Source organism: Morone saxatilis, unplaced genomic scaffold (genome assembly GCF_004916995.1).
Source record: "Morone saxatilis isolate NCDOM2014 unplaced genomic scaffold, NCSU_SB_2.0 Contig18, whole genome shotgun sequence".
NCBI classification, from domain to species: Eukaryota; Metazoa; Chordata; class Actinopteri; family Moronidae; genus Morone; species Morone saxatilis.
The window spans coordinates 7,326,576-7,343,553 of NW_023339740.1; the positions used below are offsets into that span (position 1 = coordinate 7,326,576).

Here is a 16,978-nt window from a genome sequence, read left to right on the forward strand (position 1 = left end):
ACCATTGTTGCATTTATCAAGCTGTTTGTAAAATTTCTTAAAAACTTAAATTTAACAGAGCATCACATGTCTCTTGAGTCAGAGTAGATTTTGGATGGAGAGCTCAGCATGCAGCTTCTGGGTCACGTTTTGAAATGGCAGTATGTGAAATTCAGAAAGGGTTAGGAGAATCGAATAAAGCTGGCACTGATTTTGTTTGCGATCCGTTTATATGCATTTCCATGGTCTACACTTGTCTTTGTGGTATTAAATTACCCTTATTTTCTCTAATTTAGGCCAACACCAGCAGCATTCCCCTGCTTTCAATTTCCTATTATTTCATCCCCATTTATATTTTATATATCATCAATATGTAGATTGTTGGCAATTGCTGTTGGAGGTAAGGCAGACAGCAGTAACTATGGAAACAGTGAAATTAAGAGAAAAAGGGTTTGAAGATTTAAGACTCCTCACCAGATGTCACTGTTCAGATAATGTAGACAGAATAGGGAAAACATGACAAAGTATGTTGTTTCTTCAGCTCTTGGGTCAATGACCTAGTGTGATCACAATCACTCTTTAATAAACTATATTTATTTATTTTAAAGGAAGCTTAACAACATGAAATCATGTGAATTCCACCAGACTGCAGAGATGGCAGTTATTGCTACTATTGCTAAGCTAGGATAGTTAGCTTTGAGCAGGACTAGTTCATCTGGTGTTACTGGTGTTATTGCTTCTCCATTATTCTCCATTATAGTGAGACTTTGTTATAGTTTTATTTATCTGGTACAAATAAAAACTCATTAACTAATATGTTGGAGCATCAAATTAAAAACTGTAAATTTGCTGTCTTGCCAGCTAGCCTTGAATAGCCAGAAAGCTGTCTGTTTTTTACCTCCATTTTTGAGCTCTTGCGAAATCTACATGCTTTAAAAAAAAAACAGAAATCACACACTTGTATGGTATATTCTTCATGGTAAGATTAGATTCTGGTCTCAATTTGAACCAAATGTAATGTGACTGTATTTAGGCTTTGTAGGGCAGAAAACTGCCTTTCTGATTGGCTATTCATTTTTAGATTATGATTAATAATCATGTGATTTTATCTGTAAATAGAAGTAAGTTGCTTGATAAATGTGCCTTATTCTTTCAGAAGATTTTAGATGTGTCTTTAGGGCACTTTTCAGTGTAATTCTTAAAGGTTAGATAAATACAGGCTCAGATACTGAGGATAAGACACATTTGAGCTGTTGGAGCCATTTTTTAATGTTAGAAGGACGTGATTATAATACAGCTGGACCTAGGTCATGAAGGGGCATCACAGAATATGGCTGGACCTTAAGGTTTATGTCATCATACATCGATTTGTTGATGCATTTGCTTCCCCATTTGGCCTTTGTATCACTGACAGGGCATTGTCTTGTGTGGTGTTGGTGTTTGGTTGATTGGCCTTACAGTCTTTTCAGTTCCAGCCCTGTCCTCTGGTCCAGGATGTGATTACCGGTCGCAGAAGAACTGCGGTTTATCTGTTGGCGTAAGCCGAGCAGAATACTGTTTAAACCGGAATTCATGTGCTGCACTGTATCCTGATGTGGCAAACCGTGTGTGTGTAAGTGTGTGTTTGAGGTGGATGAGGGGGTTTGTGCAGGGTGCTGGACTGGTTGGGCCATGTGGTTGAGCTGTCATGGTCCCCCCTCAGACATGAAGTTGATTATTATCTTCCTTTCCTGAAGTATAGTAATGATGCAGAGTGTGTTCTTTCTTTATCTGCCAGAAGAATAATGAATATGCAGAAAAATGTGGAGTCAAACTAAGTATCCGTTGAAGGGGTAATCCACAGGCCCTGGGTCTTGTGACGTGGTGGTGATTGATTACATTGAGGGCTCACCTGCCGTACTCTGCCTCTTAATCTTTCTCGCTCTAAAATACACACACATACACACACACACACACAAAGAAAGGCAGAAGTCACCAGTCAGGGAACAATATCCTGCTCAGAAGACCCTTCACAGCACACTCTCATAAATCACTGACACAGAGCCACCACCCTCACTGTCAGCATGTTATTATGCACACACACACATGCTCAGTTCCACGTTCCTCACGACATACGTACTTTCATTCAATTCTGTCAATCCTGCTACCCAGCCATAAAAGGATGTTGTCAAAAAGAAGAAATATGACTCGAATCTAAACTCAAAACTCGCCCTCAAACACACCTCACCTGCGTTGAGTCCCCCTGGCTCTGCTTAAAACACACATCCTTTACAACAGCCGCTCTGTGTCCCGCTCTGCCCTGGCCCTCTGCACCGGCCATTCTTCAGTGACAGGGTGCCGGGATGAGAGGCTCTGAAGGGCGAGGTGAGGGATGGATGAAAGGCCCCGCGGCTAAGGTCCCGGAGCCCTGCGTCCTGTGCAGGTGGCAGGTGTGATCTGGCCGGGTGCAGAAGCGTGAGGGCGAGGAAGAGGAGGACAATGAAGGCGTCTGTGGCCCTCGTTGCAGCTGCGGGAGGCGGGGAGGAGCGGGGCTAACAGATAAGACGGTCGGACAGATGGAAAGACGGAGGAAGGGAAGGACGGTGTAGGGAGCGCAAAGATGGAGATGGGACTTCAAACAGAGGATTGAGCCCCGGGTGCAGAGAGACACATTCTTGTCTGGCATGGAGGAGGTGGGGACAGAGGGAGAGCAGGAAAGATGGATGGCACAAAAAAAGGGGCGAGCATCAAAGTCCTCTGTCGTGCTCCTCTCATGCAGATGTTTACATCGTGCACACTTTTGCTCAAAGCCTCTGCGCTCTGCCTATATCTGTGTGCATATTGATGTCAACCTCCCTCTCTGTATGGATTTGTATCGATGAGACAGTAATCCTCTTCCCTTGCCGCCCTTGTGTGCAACTGTCCACAGCTCCCCACTAAGACCCACTGATCTCTGCCACATGGCGCTCCATCAAAGCACTGATGGTCATGCCTCTCAGGGCAAGTTGTGCCAAAAAACGCACCCGCGTGGCTCATATATGTCCCTCAGTGCAGAGGATAAGCGGCAGATGAAGGTCTGACTCTACTTTAGACTTTGTATCATCTTGGATCACATGAAGGCGAGTGAAACAAAGCTGCTCTCTGTTAAAAAGCACTCTTGTCTGAGCGTGTGCACAGACACACACACACGTTTCCTACTTTCTCTATCGGACCTGATTAGAGTGACAGGGGCACTTCCCATTGGCTGTGAGAGTGGCCCTCTCCTTCCCAGGGCAGCCAATTTCCCCTACTCCAGAGCTGATAGGAAACTTTGATTGTCCACTGAGCTCAGGAGAGACAAAGAGATTTTTTCCTCTTGCAATCCACATATCGCTCCATCACATCTCTACCTACAATCTCCTTCCCCACTTGCTCTCTCCTCCTCTTTTCTGCCATCTCTCCCTCTTGAATTTTCTTCCCTTATTTCCATGTACTCACTGTCTGCTGAATGCGAGTCCATTAAACTGGCACTGGCTGCTTTGATGGGCAGGAAGTTTCACTTCATGTGGTGACATCTGCATCCTGTGACACAATCCTACCTCGCACACATGATCTACTGTCTTGGCTTACCACTGTCCACTAATAGCAATACTATAATTTAACACTGTGAGCACAGGCGGATGCTGCTAAAAGCATTTGCATACCGGTTTGTACATGTGTGTTCGGGTGTGAAGTGAACCGAGAAATGGGGGGCGGGGAGGGGGCGGACAGAATAAGCCCAGCGTCTAAGCATGTGGAGAGAGCCAACAGGAAACATCAGCCTCACTCCCTCTCTCCACCCAATGCTGGCTCTCCCTGAGAACACACTTCCTGTCAGAGCTCCTCTAACTTCCTGTCCAGCCACCGGGAATCCCAGCTGGAACATTCTAGCTGTGCAGTAGTCCACCTCCCTCTCTGAGCTGCTTGATTGTTACAATTTCTCACTTGCTCAATCCCCCAGAGTCACTCACGCAAATATATGTAGCATGCACACACACAGGACTGCTCTTGTAGTGCTAGTGCATCCTCTCACCGCCAGGGGTCGCTACATAACAGCACATTTCCTCCTGCGTGACTTGACTGCGTGTCTCCTGCAGTGTGAAGCCTCAGTGCTGAGGACACTGGGCTCTTCCATCTCCTCAGGAGGCTCTCATTTATATTACTACTTTTTTTTAGCGCAGGAAAATGCGCAGTGCCATTAGTATAATGGCATCAAATGAAATGGCACATGCATGTTTATAAGTGCTCCTTGACGCGGGGGCCACATGGGCTGGAAAAAGGCAGGTTTGGTGACTTTGTGTATGACCTTTTCGGAAAGAGAGCTAATCCCGAGCTATAATAGACTCCGCGACCGATATGGAAAACTGCTGCACCGTTATCTCGGTTGTCTAGGAGACCATCAGAGCACCGGGGCCGGTGGAGATGCCACGGTATTAAAAGGGGAGTGTGTGTGTGTCACTCATAAATACTGCATTATGGACGTACAAGCATTTTTTTTCTTACCACGTTTGTCCTGCAGCAGTATTTTTTTCCGCATGTTGAAATTATAAATTAAATATTTAAGACTATGAGGAAAAGGTCAGCCGTGGAAAAAAAGGTGAACTAAGGGGCCACGCTCGGCTCATTATCCGTTCAATTAAACTGCATTCGCCGGACATCAATACAAAAAATGTAGCAGGTCTTCTGTGTCCTAAATTACAGCAACCATTGGCCGTTAACCAAATACCGCAGCAGCAGTGTATTTAAACAACACACAGGCCTAATGTGAGGCCCGCTGGCTCTGGAGAGAAGTAGGCCTACTGACCAGACAAAACCAAATCAGCGGCTCAGCCTCCAGTGAAACTGAAGATAATGCTCTCATGTTTCGATGTGTTTATTAGTAGGGAATCATTCTCACAAGTACAATTGGACTTGGAAATGGAGCTCGATGCGTTATCTGTATTTTAGGCTTTTATCCAGAAAGAAAGAAAAAATGTAGGCTATACTTTAATCAACTGTAAGTTTTCAGGATTTGTAAATGTGTAACAATGCTGCTGTATTTAAAGAAAAACTCTAAATGAGCTGTATGGTAGAGCAAAGCCTGTGCGGATTTCCAGAGGGTGGTGTACATTTAAAAGAGGCTACATCCCAGAGCAGTAATCGGACTAATCAGACAGATAGGCATCATATCACAGTGATGTATGTTTAATATAGCTTGTATTGATATGTAAAGTGTGTGTGTCAATTGTCTGGCCAATAAACTAAATCTAAAGCCAAACAGAGCTCATATTGGCGGTACCGCTGCAGTGCATAAAACGTGTAAATATTTCTCATTCCCTGCGCCTATCTGTCTCTATCAACCTGCGGGATCCCCCTCCCTACAAATGATGCATTAGATGCATTGAATGTATTTGTTGTGCAAGTTTGAAAAGGCGGCGATAATCTGGGAGTGAGAGATAAGGAACACCAATTTATTCAGCAGCACTTTGGACCCCGCTTCCAGCCTCGGTCGGTGCTGACACCCCCAGCAGTTTGCTGATAACGATTAGGCCATTTATTATCTTCACAGAGAACAAAGATTGCGTGGTGCCGATGAAATATTACCCCTGGTAATAATCAGAAGAAGAAGGGCCCTGGCATCTAATGCAGTGTGCATATAATATCGTGCCTGACGAAAACCGTGCACGCACTCACACACACGCACACATACAGAGTCTCGTGCAGAATATGCAGAAAACTGATGAACAAAACAACTGCAAGTAGACTCAAATATAACATTATCGGCTTTTATAGACAAGAGATAGATACATAGTGATAATAGATAGAAAACAGATGTGTACACATAACAACAACAACAACAAAAACAAAAACAATAATAATAATAATAACAAAAGACTAAATTTGGTGGTTGTCATTTCAAGTGGTAATTATTCCCTGACAGTGGCTACAATGATTGGTGTAACATTTGTGTTTTATTAATTTACCTGACCAGCTGATTTTAACCAGATTGATGGTGAACTGTTGTCGGATCTGAAAGACAGATCACAAAGACCATTGTCATAATTCTCAACTAATTAGATTCTAATTAATGAAGAATTTTAAAAGGCAGAACTGTTGACTCACATGCATTGTGTTTGTTTTAATATTAATATACGAGCTCAGACGTTGTAACTGAAAGATGAACCTCATATANNAAAGAATACATTTCTTTCAGATTGCAACAAAATACTTTAAACTTTTAAAAAGAGACAATCTTCATGTCAGGAGCCTCAGGCTTCATGAGTCCAAATATACTGAGAAGCCATAAAGCACTTACATGTTATTCGTTATTCATCTTGAACGAAGTTGCCAAATATTGTGCCCCGTCTTATCTTTGCTCTAGTGATTTTAAACATCGAAACAAATGTTATTAATTCAGTCAGACTTCGACTTCACATTTCTTGTTTCTTTCTTTTCCTTTCTTTCTCTTCTTTTTGTGTGCGTGTGCACTCTAGGGAGCACGAGCCCCGAGTTGCAGAGGTCCTCGCGCCTCTTGCACCTGCCTGGCTCCGGCAACGCGCACGAGCCCGGGTCGCGTGCAGGAGATTTTAGGGGCTTTGCATGTTTTACAAAGTTGTTGTTACTGTGTGGGATATAAAGCACACAGAAAGGAGGGAGGGGGCCGTCGTTTTCTTCTTTTACACATTTAACACAGGGGAGGAGGAGGAGGAGGACAGCGCAGGGCAGGGAGGGAAGGGGGGGGGCGGGGGGGCTGGGGGGGGGGAGGTCATGAAGGAAAATCCCCCTAAGTCAATTAGGTCCGAGGCTGTCATCCTTTCACACAATTTAGTGAAACAACACGACAGATAGAAATATTCTAAAGCAGGTGTAGCCGATGTAGCTCTGGGTGTTTACTGGACCTCAGTTACGACTACTGCTACAAGCTGCCATCGGTCCTTTACAACTTACTTCCAAACTGCTCACAATGATTGTGCATGTATTATCTTGCACCTGGGACAAGTGGGGACTAGGGACACCCACTGGCCCTCAAAAAGACCCCAGGGAGTCCTCAATCAAATGCAATCATTTCATTTCTTTATTATTTTACTGAGAAATAAAGATGTGCGTTAAAAAATGTCCCCATCTGTAGTTTGTAGGCCTGTGCAGTTGTGCTCCCATTCACAGCCAACACCAAAGAGTCTGTCAGAGGGGTTCTGTAGCTGAGAGTAGACCTGGGGGTCCTCGATGTAACAATGCTGGGATCCTCCGTGAGAGGGCAACTTATTGATCACGTTGGGAACAGGTACTGCTGCCAGTGTCTGTCCATTTAACCGGGACCCGGAAGACATGCTGCTGGCTGACGTGCCGTTACGTTGCTGTGTTGCTGCAGCCTCTCATACGGCCGCTCAAGTTTTTGCACATATTCAGAGAGGTTTGGGATACAGCGAGAGAGGAGGGAGACACTGCGCGCACACACACCGCTCTCTGCCGGCTGATGACACAGCCAGCCCCGGTTGTTCCGTGTTGTCTTAACAGCATTTCTTTTTTTAAAAGCAAGGCTCGTCCGGACACCTTTCCCCCCCCATCGGTCGTTTATTTTGCGCCGTTATTTTGGAGAGAAGCGCCAGACGCTGCGCGGTGAATCCGATGGACCCACTTTCTCTGGTCTGACTCAGAAAGCGCAGCCCCTCTGCTGGAGCAGGTCAGTGAATTATTCCTATTTTTTAAAGACTATCTGACATTTAAAAATCTTCTTTGTGAACTGTTCTCACCGTTTAAAAATTATTAAATAAATAAATATCGGGGATTATAGTAGCCCAAGCTATAGGTAGGCTATAATAATGTTTTAAGAAAATCTGCTCATCGGTCGTTATTTATATTATTGTAGCAAAAAATAATAATTATTATTAATTAAGGTTATTTTACTTGTATTAGTTGACGTGTAGCTTTCCTGACTGTTACAGAATAGTATTTGTTGGTTTTACGGTTTCTTCATAATTGCAGCTTCACAATCAGCATTAGTTTATTATGGCTATTTAATATGAACTGTATAAACCTATGTATGTAATATTACATTACATACAAGCACAATATTTAATCAGTAATCAGTCTTATGTATTGTATTCTAACTGCTTCTCACTGACAGTCTGCTTTTACTTTTTTCTTTTCAGACCAGTAGGCTCACCTAGGCCTATATATAGGAATATTCCTTTTTATTTTCTAAATGAGCGACCAATGAAAATGACTTCGAAACTGAGCCCAAATCAATAATAATCCTAGCGATAGGAGCTAATACAGCGCCTGGCAGACGCACTGGTTTTTTTTTTAAATTTGGAATAATTCAAGCGGTCACGTATGTAGGCGACCAACAGTCAATTTTAATGAAGCACACCTAATTCTGCCTGTGGGCAAGGTGTTAGGGGCATAAAAAAAATCTCGATCACGAAATGGATTAGTGTATCATCAGCATGATATTAGTGACGACAAAAGTATTCAATTGTCACGCTTTTAAAATGGATAATGACTCGAGCAAAAATCTTTCATCATCAGAAAGAGCAATCACACCGGTACAATGGTGGAGCAGAGACGGGGGGGGGGGTCTCCACAGGCATGCAGGAGCTCCAGTGAATACATGGCACCTTTTCACCACCCTCTCTCTCTCTCTCTCTCTCTCACCTGTGCTGTTGTATGCAGGATGTCTCCTTTGTGCATAATTCAAATAACAGGAAGTGTGTGGAGCTCTGTGAGCACTGAGTGTGTGTAATATAGATTTGTAGGTTAGGGCATAGGAGTAATAAAGAAACCGACAGTTTTTTTTAAGGAATGAATGAACGAACATATTGTAACACTGCTGCTGCTGTATCTCTGACACCTTTTATCAAACACCATTGTGCTGTAGAGAACTTTTTCCAAAATGATTCTGTATTTATAGCTCCAGTAAGGGGTTTGGTTGTAAACCTAGGAATCATCTATACTCCTTTCTGTTAACTGTGCACTGTGTGTTATGTCCTGCCCTATTCTGAAATGTTATTAGTCTGAGCTCAAACTGCTTAAATGGGGGTGAGTGCTGCTCTCATAGCAGCATCCAGGTCCCTCTCCCAGCAGTTATATTGGTCTTGTGTCTGGGTGCTTGTGTCTATAAAGCCCCCCAGTGCCCTGGCTCGATCTAATTAGCCCTGAGTAAAGGGGACAATAATGCTTCAGCTGGTTTGTGTCATTCTCTTCTCTCTGGCTCTGCTTATCTTCACAAGCCCCACTGTGGCTCTTCACACTACCCCCACAAACACACACATATTCGCACAGTCACACACCTCCACTCTGGATAATGATGGATGACCGTGCCCAATGGGAACAAGCAGGTAGATAAAGCCAATCCCATTTAATAACAGCATGGATCGGAATGATAATCTTGTTGTTCATTAGCCACTGTGGCTGCACAGCGACACAGTTGCTGCACACAGTTCTCACCCAGCGCAGGAGGTGTTGTGAGAGGGATAGTGTTCTACAGTCTAGGATAGCATCCCTGGGTGAAACAATACTGCTGTGTCCTTGAGAAAGACAGAGGGAAAGCAACAGCACCCCCCCCTCCCCAAACACACACACACACACACACACCCTCTCCACTAACCCTCCGTCACCCTCTCCCATCTTTTGTTCCAGCACAGATACAAATGGGATTAATGAAGGTATAAATTACAGAGGGCTAAATCCTGCTGAGTAATCTATTTGGCAAACATGCAAACAACAATGGGCATGCTGCAGCAGCTAGTCTGATCCTGACCCACTCTCCAAGGCCCAGTAGTTAGCACAGCCAGAACACAACACAGAAACTGACCACTGCAGGCTATGTGACATGTTACAGTGCGTAGACAAAAAAAAAAAGTCCTTTCATTACTCGCCTCAATAACAAGAGCGTCACTGGTCATCCATTCATGGTGGAACAGAGGGAGTCGTTGTTGCTTTAGGTTCAAGCATGGGCATAAAATAGCTTCTCTTATTAGTCATAGTAATAGTGTATCATTGATAATTGATCAATTGTGCATTATAGTACAATATTTATAAAAGGAATAGGCGTATTAAGGCGAGCATGTTCTCACTCCACCTGCCAACTGTGGTGCTTCTTTTCACTGGAATGTCAGTTATTCAGGTGGCCGTCCTGCGCTGCCCCACATGCACTAATTTGTTGACAAGCTCAAAGGGCTGAGCTCATCAACTCAGGGCCCCTGGCAACTTGCCAGTGATTTAATGACTGATTACTGACACACACACACACACACACATTTACAGGACAAGTATAACATCAGATCAGAGCATGACTGACCCTAATGACCTGCATCAGGATACTGTATCATCAGAGTTATGAGGGGTCTTTCACCTGAGAGAATCTGTCCAGGTATCAGAAGTTGCACGTGACACCCCCAGCTCCCCCCTTGATTCTGTGACGTCAGGTCCAGGCGTCGGCGTGGCGGCCAGTCTAGGCTCCATGCAAACCCTCCAATTATTCCCTGTCAATCACATGCACACACACAAACACATGCACAAATGATGTATACACGTATAGGTATACCTTTGTGGGAAAAGACATGGATTGGTGCGCACAGGCTGATCATTTTACGCACGCACTGTAGCTAATTCTGCAATTAGAGCAAAATATTTATTTTATTTTATTTTGCCTTTACATCAAATATTATTATTTTCTGAATCCATCCATTCGAGGCAGCAAATTAAAATACTGTTAAGAATTAAAAAAAACAAATCAATACGCCTTTGTTTGGGGGTTTGATTTGTATTGTGAGGTATGAATGAGGGCGTCAACAGACAGTATGATGATCACCAACTGGTTTTATAGGTGAGGCCTTGCGCCCATCCCTGGTGCCATCAAGTGAGAAAGAGGCGCCATTAGTATGCAAACTGTGTTTGATTACTCTGTCCCCGAGACAAAACCACTGTTTTCACAAGAGGAATGCCCTGCTACTAATTAAAGACAATTAGGCGCTCCTAACAATGGGGCCAATTTCGGGGTCATAAATCGACTCCTCCTCTGTTGGTTTTACAGGCACTGAAAATGCTGTTTATTTACATAACAGCAGTATGTGAAAAACAACACTTACAGTCATTACTGGTAATGTAATGCTCACTCAGTCACTTTAATTGTTAAAGAAGAAAAAAACATTTTGCGAGTGGGTGCGACATTTGAACGCAGCGAAAAGTCGTGACAATGTGTCGCAGATCATTTATATTCTTAAAATATTTTGCAGATGGGTTCATACGGGCCAAGGCGACTTACAATAGACTACTCTTTCCAAATCATTTTAATAGTAAGCCATGCATTGTGCCGTGAATTTCCCTTCATGTTGGATGTCTGTCTTTAAGCTTATAACTGCCGCTAAAAAAGCAGATTATCAGGGGCCGATTGCTCATTCAGTGTGAGCTTCATGAGAGAGAAAGACCCCCGAGAAATTACACTGCTGATTGATAAGTCTTTTAGTTTTTCGGTGCAGGGAAATGGAAATTGAATGAAGGAGAGCAGGGATGCAGCGAGCCAATTGTGTCAGGGCTGACTGTGATTGGCTCAGACCGAGGCCCCGCCTCACGTAGCTTGATATGGGAATTTACTGGCGCCAGCCGCATCAGTCTGCGCCACATCTCATTAATGAGCCTGAGCACTGCACGGATCAGGAGGTTTACACGTCCGAGCTGTATTTGCTGTCAGCTGATCGAACTTGCAACAGGTATCCTATCCAGCGGAGACATTTGTATTTTTTTCCTTTATGCGGAGACTGGACGCATTGCTTCAACATTGCACTACTTTGTTTTCGACCTTTAGACATTAGGAATGCGCAGTTTATTTCTCATGCCAACTGTTATCATTAGTCTGTATAAAGTATTAAGGATGCTTCTTCTTTGGTCGGAAGGAGAGGTGCAACGGCCACGCTGTTTATGAATTAACATGTTGTTTTCGTCTCGTTGCAGGTATAACTGAGGAGAAAGCAGGAGACCGGGTTATTTAAGGATTCTATTTCTGAAGTAAATAAACACAGCCGAGACTTTCACAGCTCAGGAACTATATTGTAAGGAGGATTTAAGTCCCTTTACCTTGGAGGTAAACATAGCCTAAAAGTACCCCCCCCACACACACAGAGAGTCGCCTTCAGAGGAAAGGAGACGGCCAGCTCAGCCATGGAGGTCGCAGCGGCCGATCAGTCTCGGTGGATGGCGCACCATCACGCAGTGCTGAACGGCCAGCACCCGGACTCTCACCACCACAGTCTGAGCCACAACTACATGGAGCCCATGGCGCCTTTACTGCCCCAGGACGAAGTTGACATGTTTCTGAACCACTTGGACTCTCAAGGGAACCCCTACTACACCAACTCCCGGGCAAGGGTCACATACAGCCAAGCACACGGTAAGATGCGCTCATGTTTACATTGTGAGGGCTGTGATGAGAAATGAGGAACATGTTTGAAAAATAATAATTTTATCAAGACAATATTAATGATTTTTTATATATATATATCTTTCATCAGTGATCAAACAGAGCTTACATTATTTGTGTGTTTGCATGTGTGTGTGTGTGTGTGAAATAGGTCTGTTAATTAAATACAGAAACTATGAGCGTAACAATTCATGCAGTGTGCAGTAATTTGTCTAAAAAGCCCGTCTTGACTTTTCTGGGACAATTCACAAACATAAAAGGAATTTCTAGCAAATGACAGCGAGAGGAAAGGGAAGTATGTCATTTAACCCCTCTCTGCTGGGGCAGGGGTTTCTGGAGGGAGAGAGAGAGAGAGAGAGAGAGGCACTTCCCGGATATAAAATAAAAACGGCAAATTTACTAATAACAATCTTTAGTCCGAGAGCTGCAGCCGATGAAAAGATACTGGCCCGAAGAGAAGCTGCGTTTGGTGTGTTTTCTGCAGTCAGTAGGCCTTTAGAAAGTCGATCTTAAAAAGATAAGCTGTGTGAAGCTACTGTCATTTAATGGAAACATTTTTGGGATAATTAACCGTGTGAGAGAAAAATCTTTTTTTTTTTCCTGAATTGGTCAGTATTTAATCTACATCTTAAACTAAATGTCGGACTCGAGTAATTCTGAGTATTTAACAGGTAAGGTAACTTTAAAGATGAAGGTCTTTCTGTTTTGCAATCTGAGGGCAAGACTGGGGTGTCACGAAAAGTTTAAATATATTACATTATTTTGGATTTCAGCTCGCCTCGCCGGGAACCAGGTTTGTCGACCACACCTCATCCACAGCCCCGGTATTCCCTGGCTGGACCCCGGGAAAGCTGCCCTGTCCGCTGCCCACCACCATAACGCATGGGCGGTCAGCCACTTCAGCAAACCCGGCCTGCACACCACCGGCTCCGGTTACCCCTGCAGCAGCAGCACCGGCACTGCTCCGGTGTCGTCGCTCACTCCGGCGTCCCACTCCAGTCCGCACCTCTACAGTTTCCCCCCTACCCCCCCGAAAGACGTATCCCCGGACCCCGGGCCTACCTCCCCGACCTCCACCTCCACCAGAATGGACGAGAAGGAGTCGATCAAGTACCAGGTGCCGCTGACAGACGGGATGAAAATGGAGAGCTGTAGTCCGCTCCGCAGCGGCCTGGGCTCGATGAACAGCCAGGGCCCGGCGACGCATCACCCCATCCCGACCTACCCGGCCTACTCTCTGCCTCCACACGAGTACGGCGGCAGTCTCTTCCACCCCGGCAGCCTGCTCGGCGGGTCCTCCTCCAGCTTTACGCCCAAATGCAAGAGCAAAGCCAGGTCGAGCTCAGGTGAGTCTCACTTGTGTTTTGAGTTTCTTCCCCTCACATGAGCTGGCAGATCCCACTGATAGAGGCCTTATTCAATGGTTGTGGTTTATTCAGCTGAGCGGCGAAGCGTTACACACTATAGTGTACCCAGTCAGTCACCAGTATACCTGTTTATTTGGTCACCGTGTAATACTACTGTCATACCTTGTATATAGTTTATATAAGTGGGTGGGCACTGTCATGCGGGAATTTGCGCATGTGTTTGTTTTATGTTTTATTTTTAATATATATATATATTAAATAGTGAATGATGAAATATTCACTGATACCACATTTTATAAGCAGGACCTGTTGCTCCAGTGGGTCCCTCACAAAAAGAGGGATCGGTTCCATGTCGGACCTGTCCTGACAACTCGTATCTTTTGTCCCATCGCGCACTTGTAAGCTCCCACAGCTTAAACGGGTTCACTTTTGAGAGAATCAACCTCTGATGAAACTCATCAGACTAATCGAGGTCAACTATTTACTAAATGTCCAGCTAGGCCCATTATGCGCGTAATCAAAGTGGCATTATAATTCAAGTGAATCAATTATTTTTGTTGTTTTTGTTGTTGTTGGTTTGACGAAAAAGAATCATAGTGATTATAGTTTGATCAGAGAATAAACTCTGTAACGCAATTTTCCCGAGGATTTTACATCGACTTATTCCATTATTTACTGGTCTATGTTCACACAAATGGCTTCTTCTTCGTGCCACTGGCTTGTTTTCTTTTAAATGTGGCCTTTATTTCACTTAAAAAATGAAGGAGTCACGACGCCCTGGCTCCTGCCATATCCTGTATACCTCCAAGTGAACAAATCACGACCTCCACCCCGCCCACAGCTCTCCCCAGTACTAACAAAGCACAGGCGACAGAGCCCTGCTGTTTGTGTTTTTAAGCATGGCCTTGGCCCAGTGCACTGACATGGAGTGTAGGCAAGGGTCCACAGTAGATCTGCTTCTATGTGCAGACCAGAGGGTATTAAATAACTAATGTTACTGTAGTTTGGAGACCAGTGCATTGAGTAATCCTGATTAAAAACACATAATTGTTTTTTCTCAAAATTCTCAAAGCCAGGGAAATTGTTTATAATAAAATACAGTCTATTATCTGACTGTCTGGATAAGCACCTGATTCAATAGACTGCATATGTTGGGAGTAATATTTAGACTTTATTCCTGACGTTAATGTGCAGACATTTGAAAAACAACTTAGTCTGGTAATGGGTCTGTAATTTCCCTGCATTGTTCCAGCTGTTGTACTTTGGATTAATGGACGAGAAACAGACACCGTAGAGTATTAACAAGTTTGCTTCGAATGTAGTCGTGTAATTATCAATATTGTCATCCATTGTCCCCATGCTTTTTAATACGCCTGGGGAATGCTCAGTGGCTGATAATCTGAGTGAATGTGAGTTGTTGTAGCAGAGAAATGTTATACTGTGACATTTAAAAGAACCTGGCCAGACTGTGCCTGAATCAGTAACACAAACATATCAGCTACGACATTAAAAAGCCTCTTATCTATCAAAGTCGGTGTCCAGTGCCAGTAATGGTGATTGATTGTTGTACAAAATGCCACAATGACATTTCAGCTGTCAGCACATATACCTTACAGTAATGTGGCTTCCTGTTGAACTAGCCCCAAACCAGAACTCCTCCTCCTCCTCTCTAACCTACCTTTCACATGAAGCTTCCCATTTTTCTTTTCTTATTTCAACACTAAACATTGCGTAAGACATAATTTGTCAGTCATTGCTGGTGAATATTTTAAGTGTTAATGAACCCACTTTAATGTGGTCGCTAGATTGCGAAAACACTTAAGAGGAAGACAAGGGAGGTACATGAAAAAAGCGGCGAGATGCATTTCAAAAGGAACATAGCTTTTTGCTCAGGTCAGATTCCATTGTAGAGCGAGGGTGGGACTGTGGGTGTCGCTTGCATTATAACAGGAATAATGAGGTGATGCTCTAGGGAGAGAGGGATACTTGAATTAAATGAATCGGTCGGTTTAGCAACAGGCTGTTTGAAGTCAGTCAAACCTGAATGGGAGAGGGGAGCATGTGGGAATAACTAAAAAAGCAGGTTTCTGTATAGAAGAGCGCAAGAATGTAAAGGAAGTCTATTTAAGATTCAGCTGCTGTTTAAGACTAATACGCACCTCATCAAAATAGTTAGATCGAAACGCCATTTCTATATTATTAATTGCTGCCAACTGGCATGCAAGCTTTTCATCAAAGACTGCAACAGTGTCCGGCACATTTAATACCACCACCACACACTTATGTTTCCTCTCATGAGTGCCCACTGAGTTGATGAATAATGTAGTCCTAATTTGATGGTGTGTCTCATTCTTCTTGTTGGACACCTCTGGACATGTTGTGGCTGTCTTTGGCCTCCCCACTCTGGATCAGTTTACATGGAGGTGTCTGTGTCCATGACAGCCGTACACACTTGGTACACCTGCACTGTGATATGGACGTAGTGCCATCATGAGACAGATTTTGACTTCATATTACAGGGCCACCTGGGGTCGTCCAGCGCCGCACAGTTGCCCAGTGGGGCCAGTCAGCCGCTATGTGTTGCTTCTGACAGTGGGTGAATTTTTTAATTATATAAATTTTTTCCTTGTCTCCTCCTCTTGAACTATATGCAGAGGGCCGTGAATGTGTAAACTGTGGAGCCACCTCCACCCCCCTGTGGCGGCGGGATGGTACCGGCCACTACCTGTGCAACGCCTGNNTACCACAAGATGAACGGCCAGAACCGACCACTTATCAAGCCCAAACGTAGACTGGTGAGTCCTACTTCTTAACTCCATCGCTTTACTCTGAGAGAAGGCACCCAAATATGAGCACAAAGCAGATGCCGGCAGCACAATTCCAGGAAAGTTATATTTTCCCTATGATCTTCCTGGAATTGTTTGTCCCTCTCACCCCCCGATGATCCGCCTTCATGGCCTGTTACAATACTGCTACTATTGCCATTGTTCCTGCTATCATTATTGCTGGTACTTCTGATACTGTTACTGATACCAATGCCCATGCTGCTTTAGTTAACACCATGCTTGAGTAAATGAAAAGCAGCGTGGACATTACCACTCTGCTCCAGAGCTGCACAGACACTTCTGACATTAACCCTACTGAAGCCGGACACATTTGTCTGTGCCATCATTTATTTACTTTATTGCTTTAATACTTACAACTTATAAATATTTTAATTATCTATCTATCTATCTAT

General features: G+C 44.1%; 1 protein-coding gene across 1 annotated transcript in view; it reads left to right on the top strand.

Moving 5' to 3' along the window:
- The first annotated feature begins 11,557 nt into the window (after positions 1-11,557).
- Positions 11,558-16,978, top strand: part of gata2a (GATA binding protein 2a) — a 9,361-nt gene continuing 3,940 nt past the window's right edge. Inside the window, 5 exon segments of the mRNA XM_035662592.1 lie at positions 11,558-11,666; positions 11,908-12,343; positions 13,147-13,719; positions 16,395-16,476; positions 16,478-16,535. Coding sequence (XP_035518485.1) covers positions 12,115-12,343; positions 13,147-13,719; positions 16,395-16,476; positions 16,478-16,535 — 942 coding nt within the window. The 5' untranslated portion in view covers positions 11,558-11,666; positions 11,908-12,114.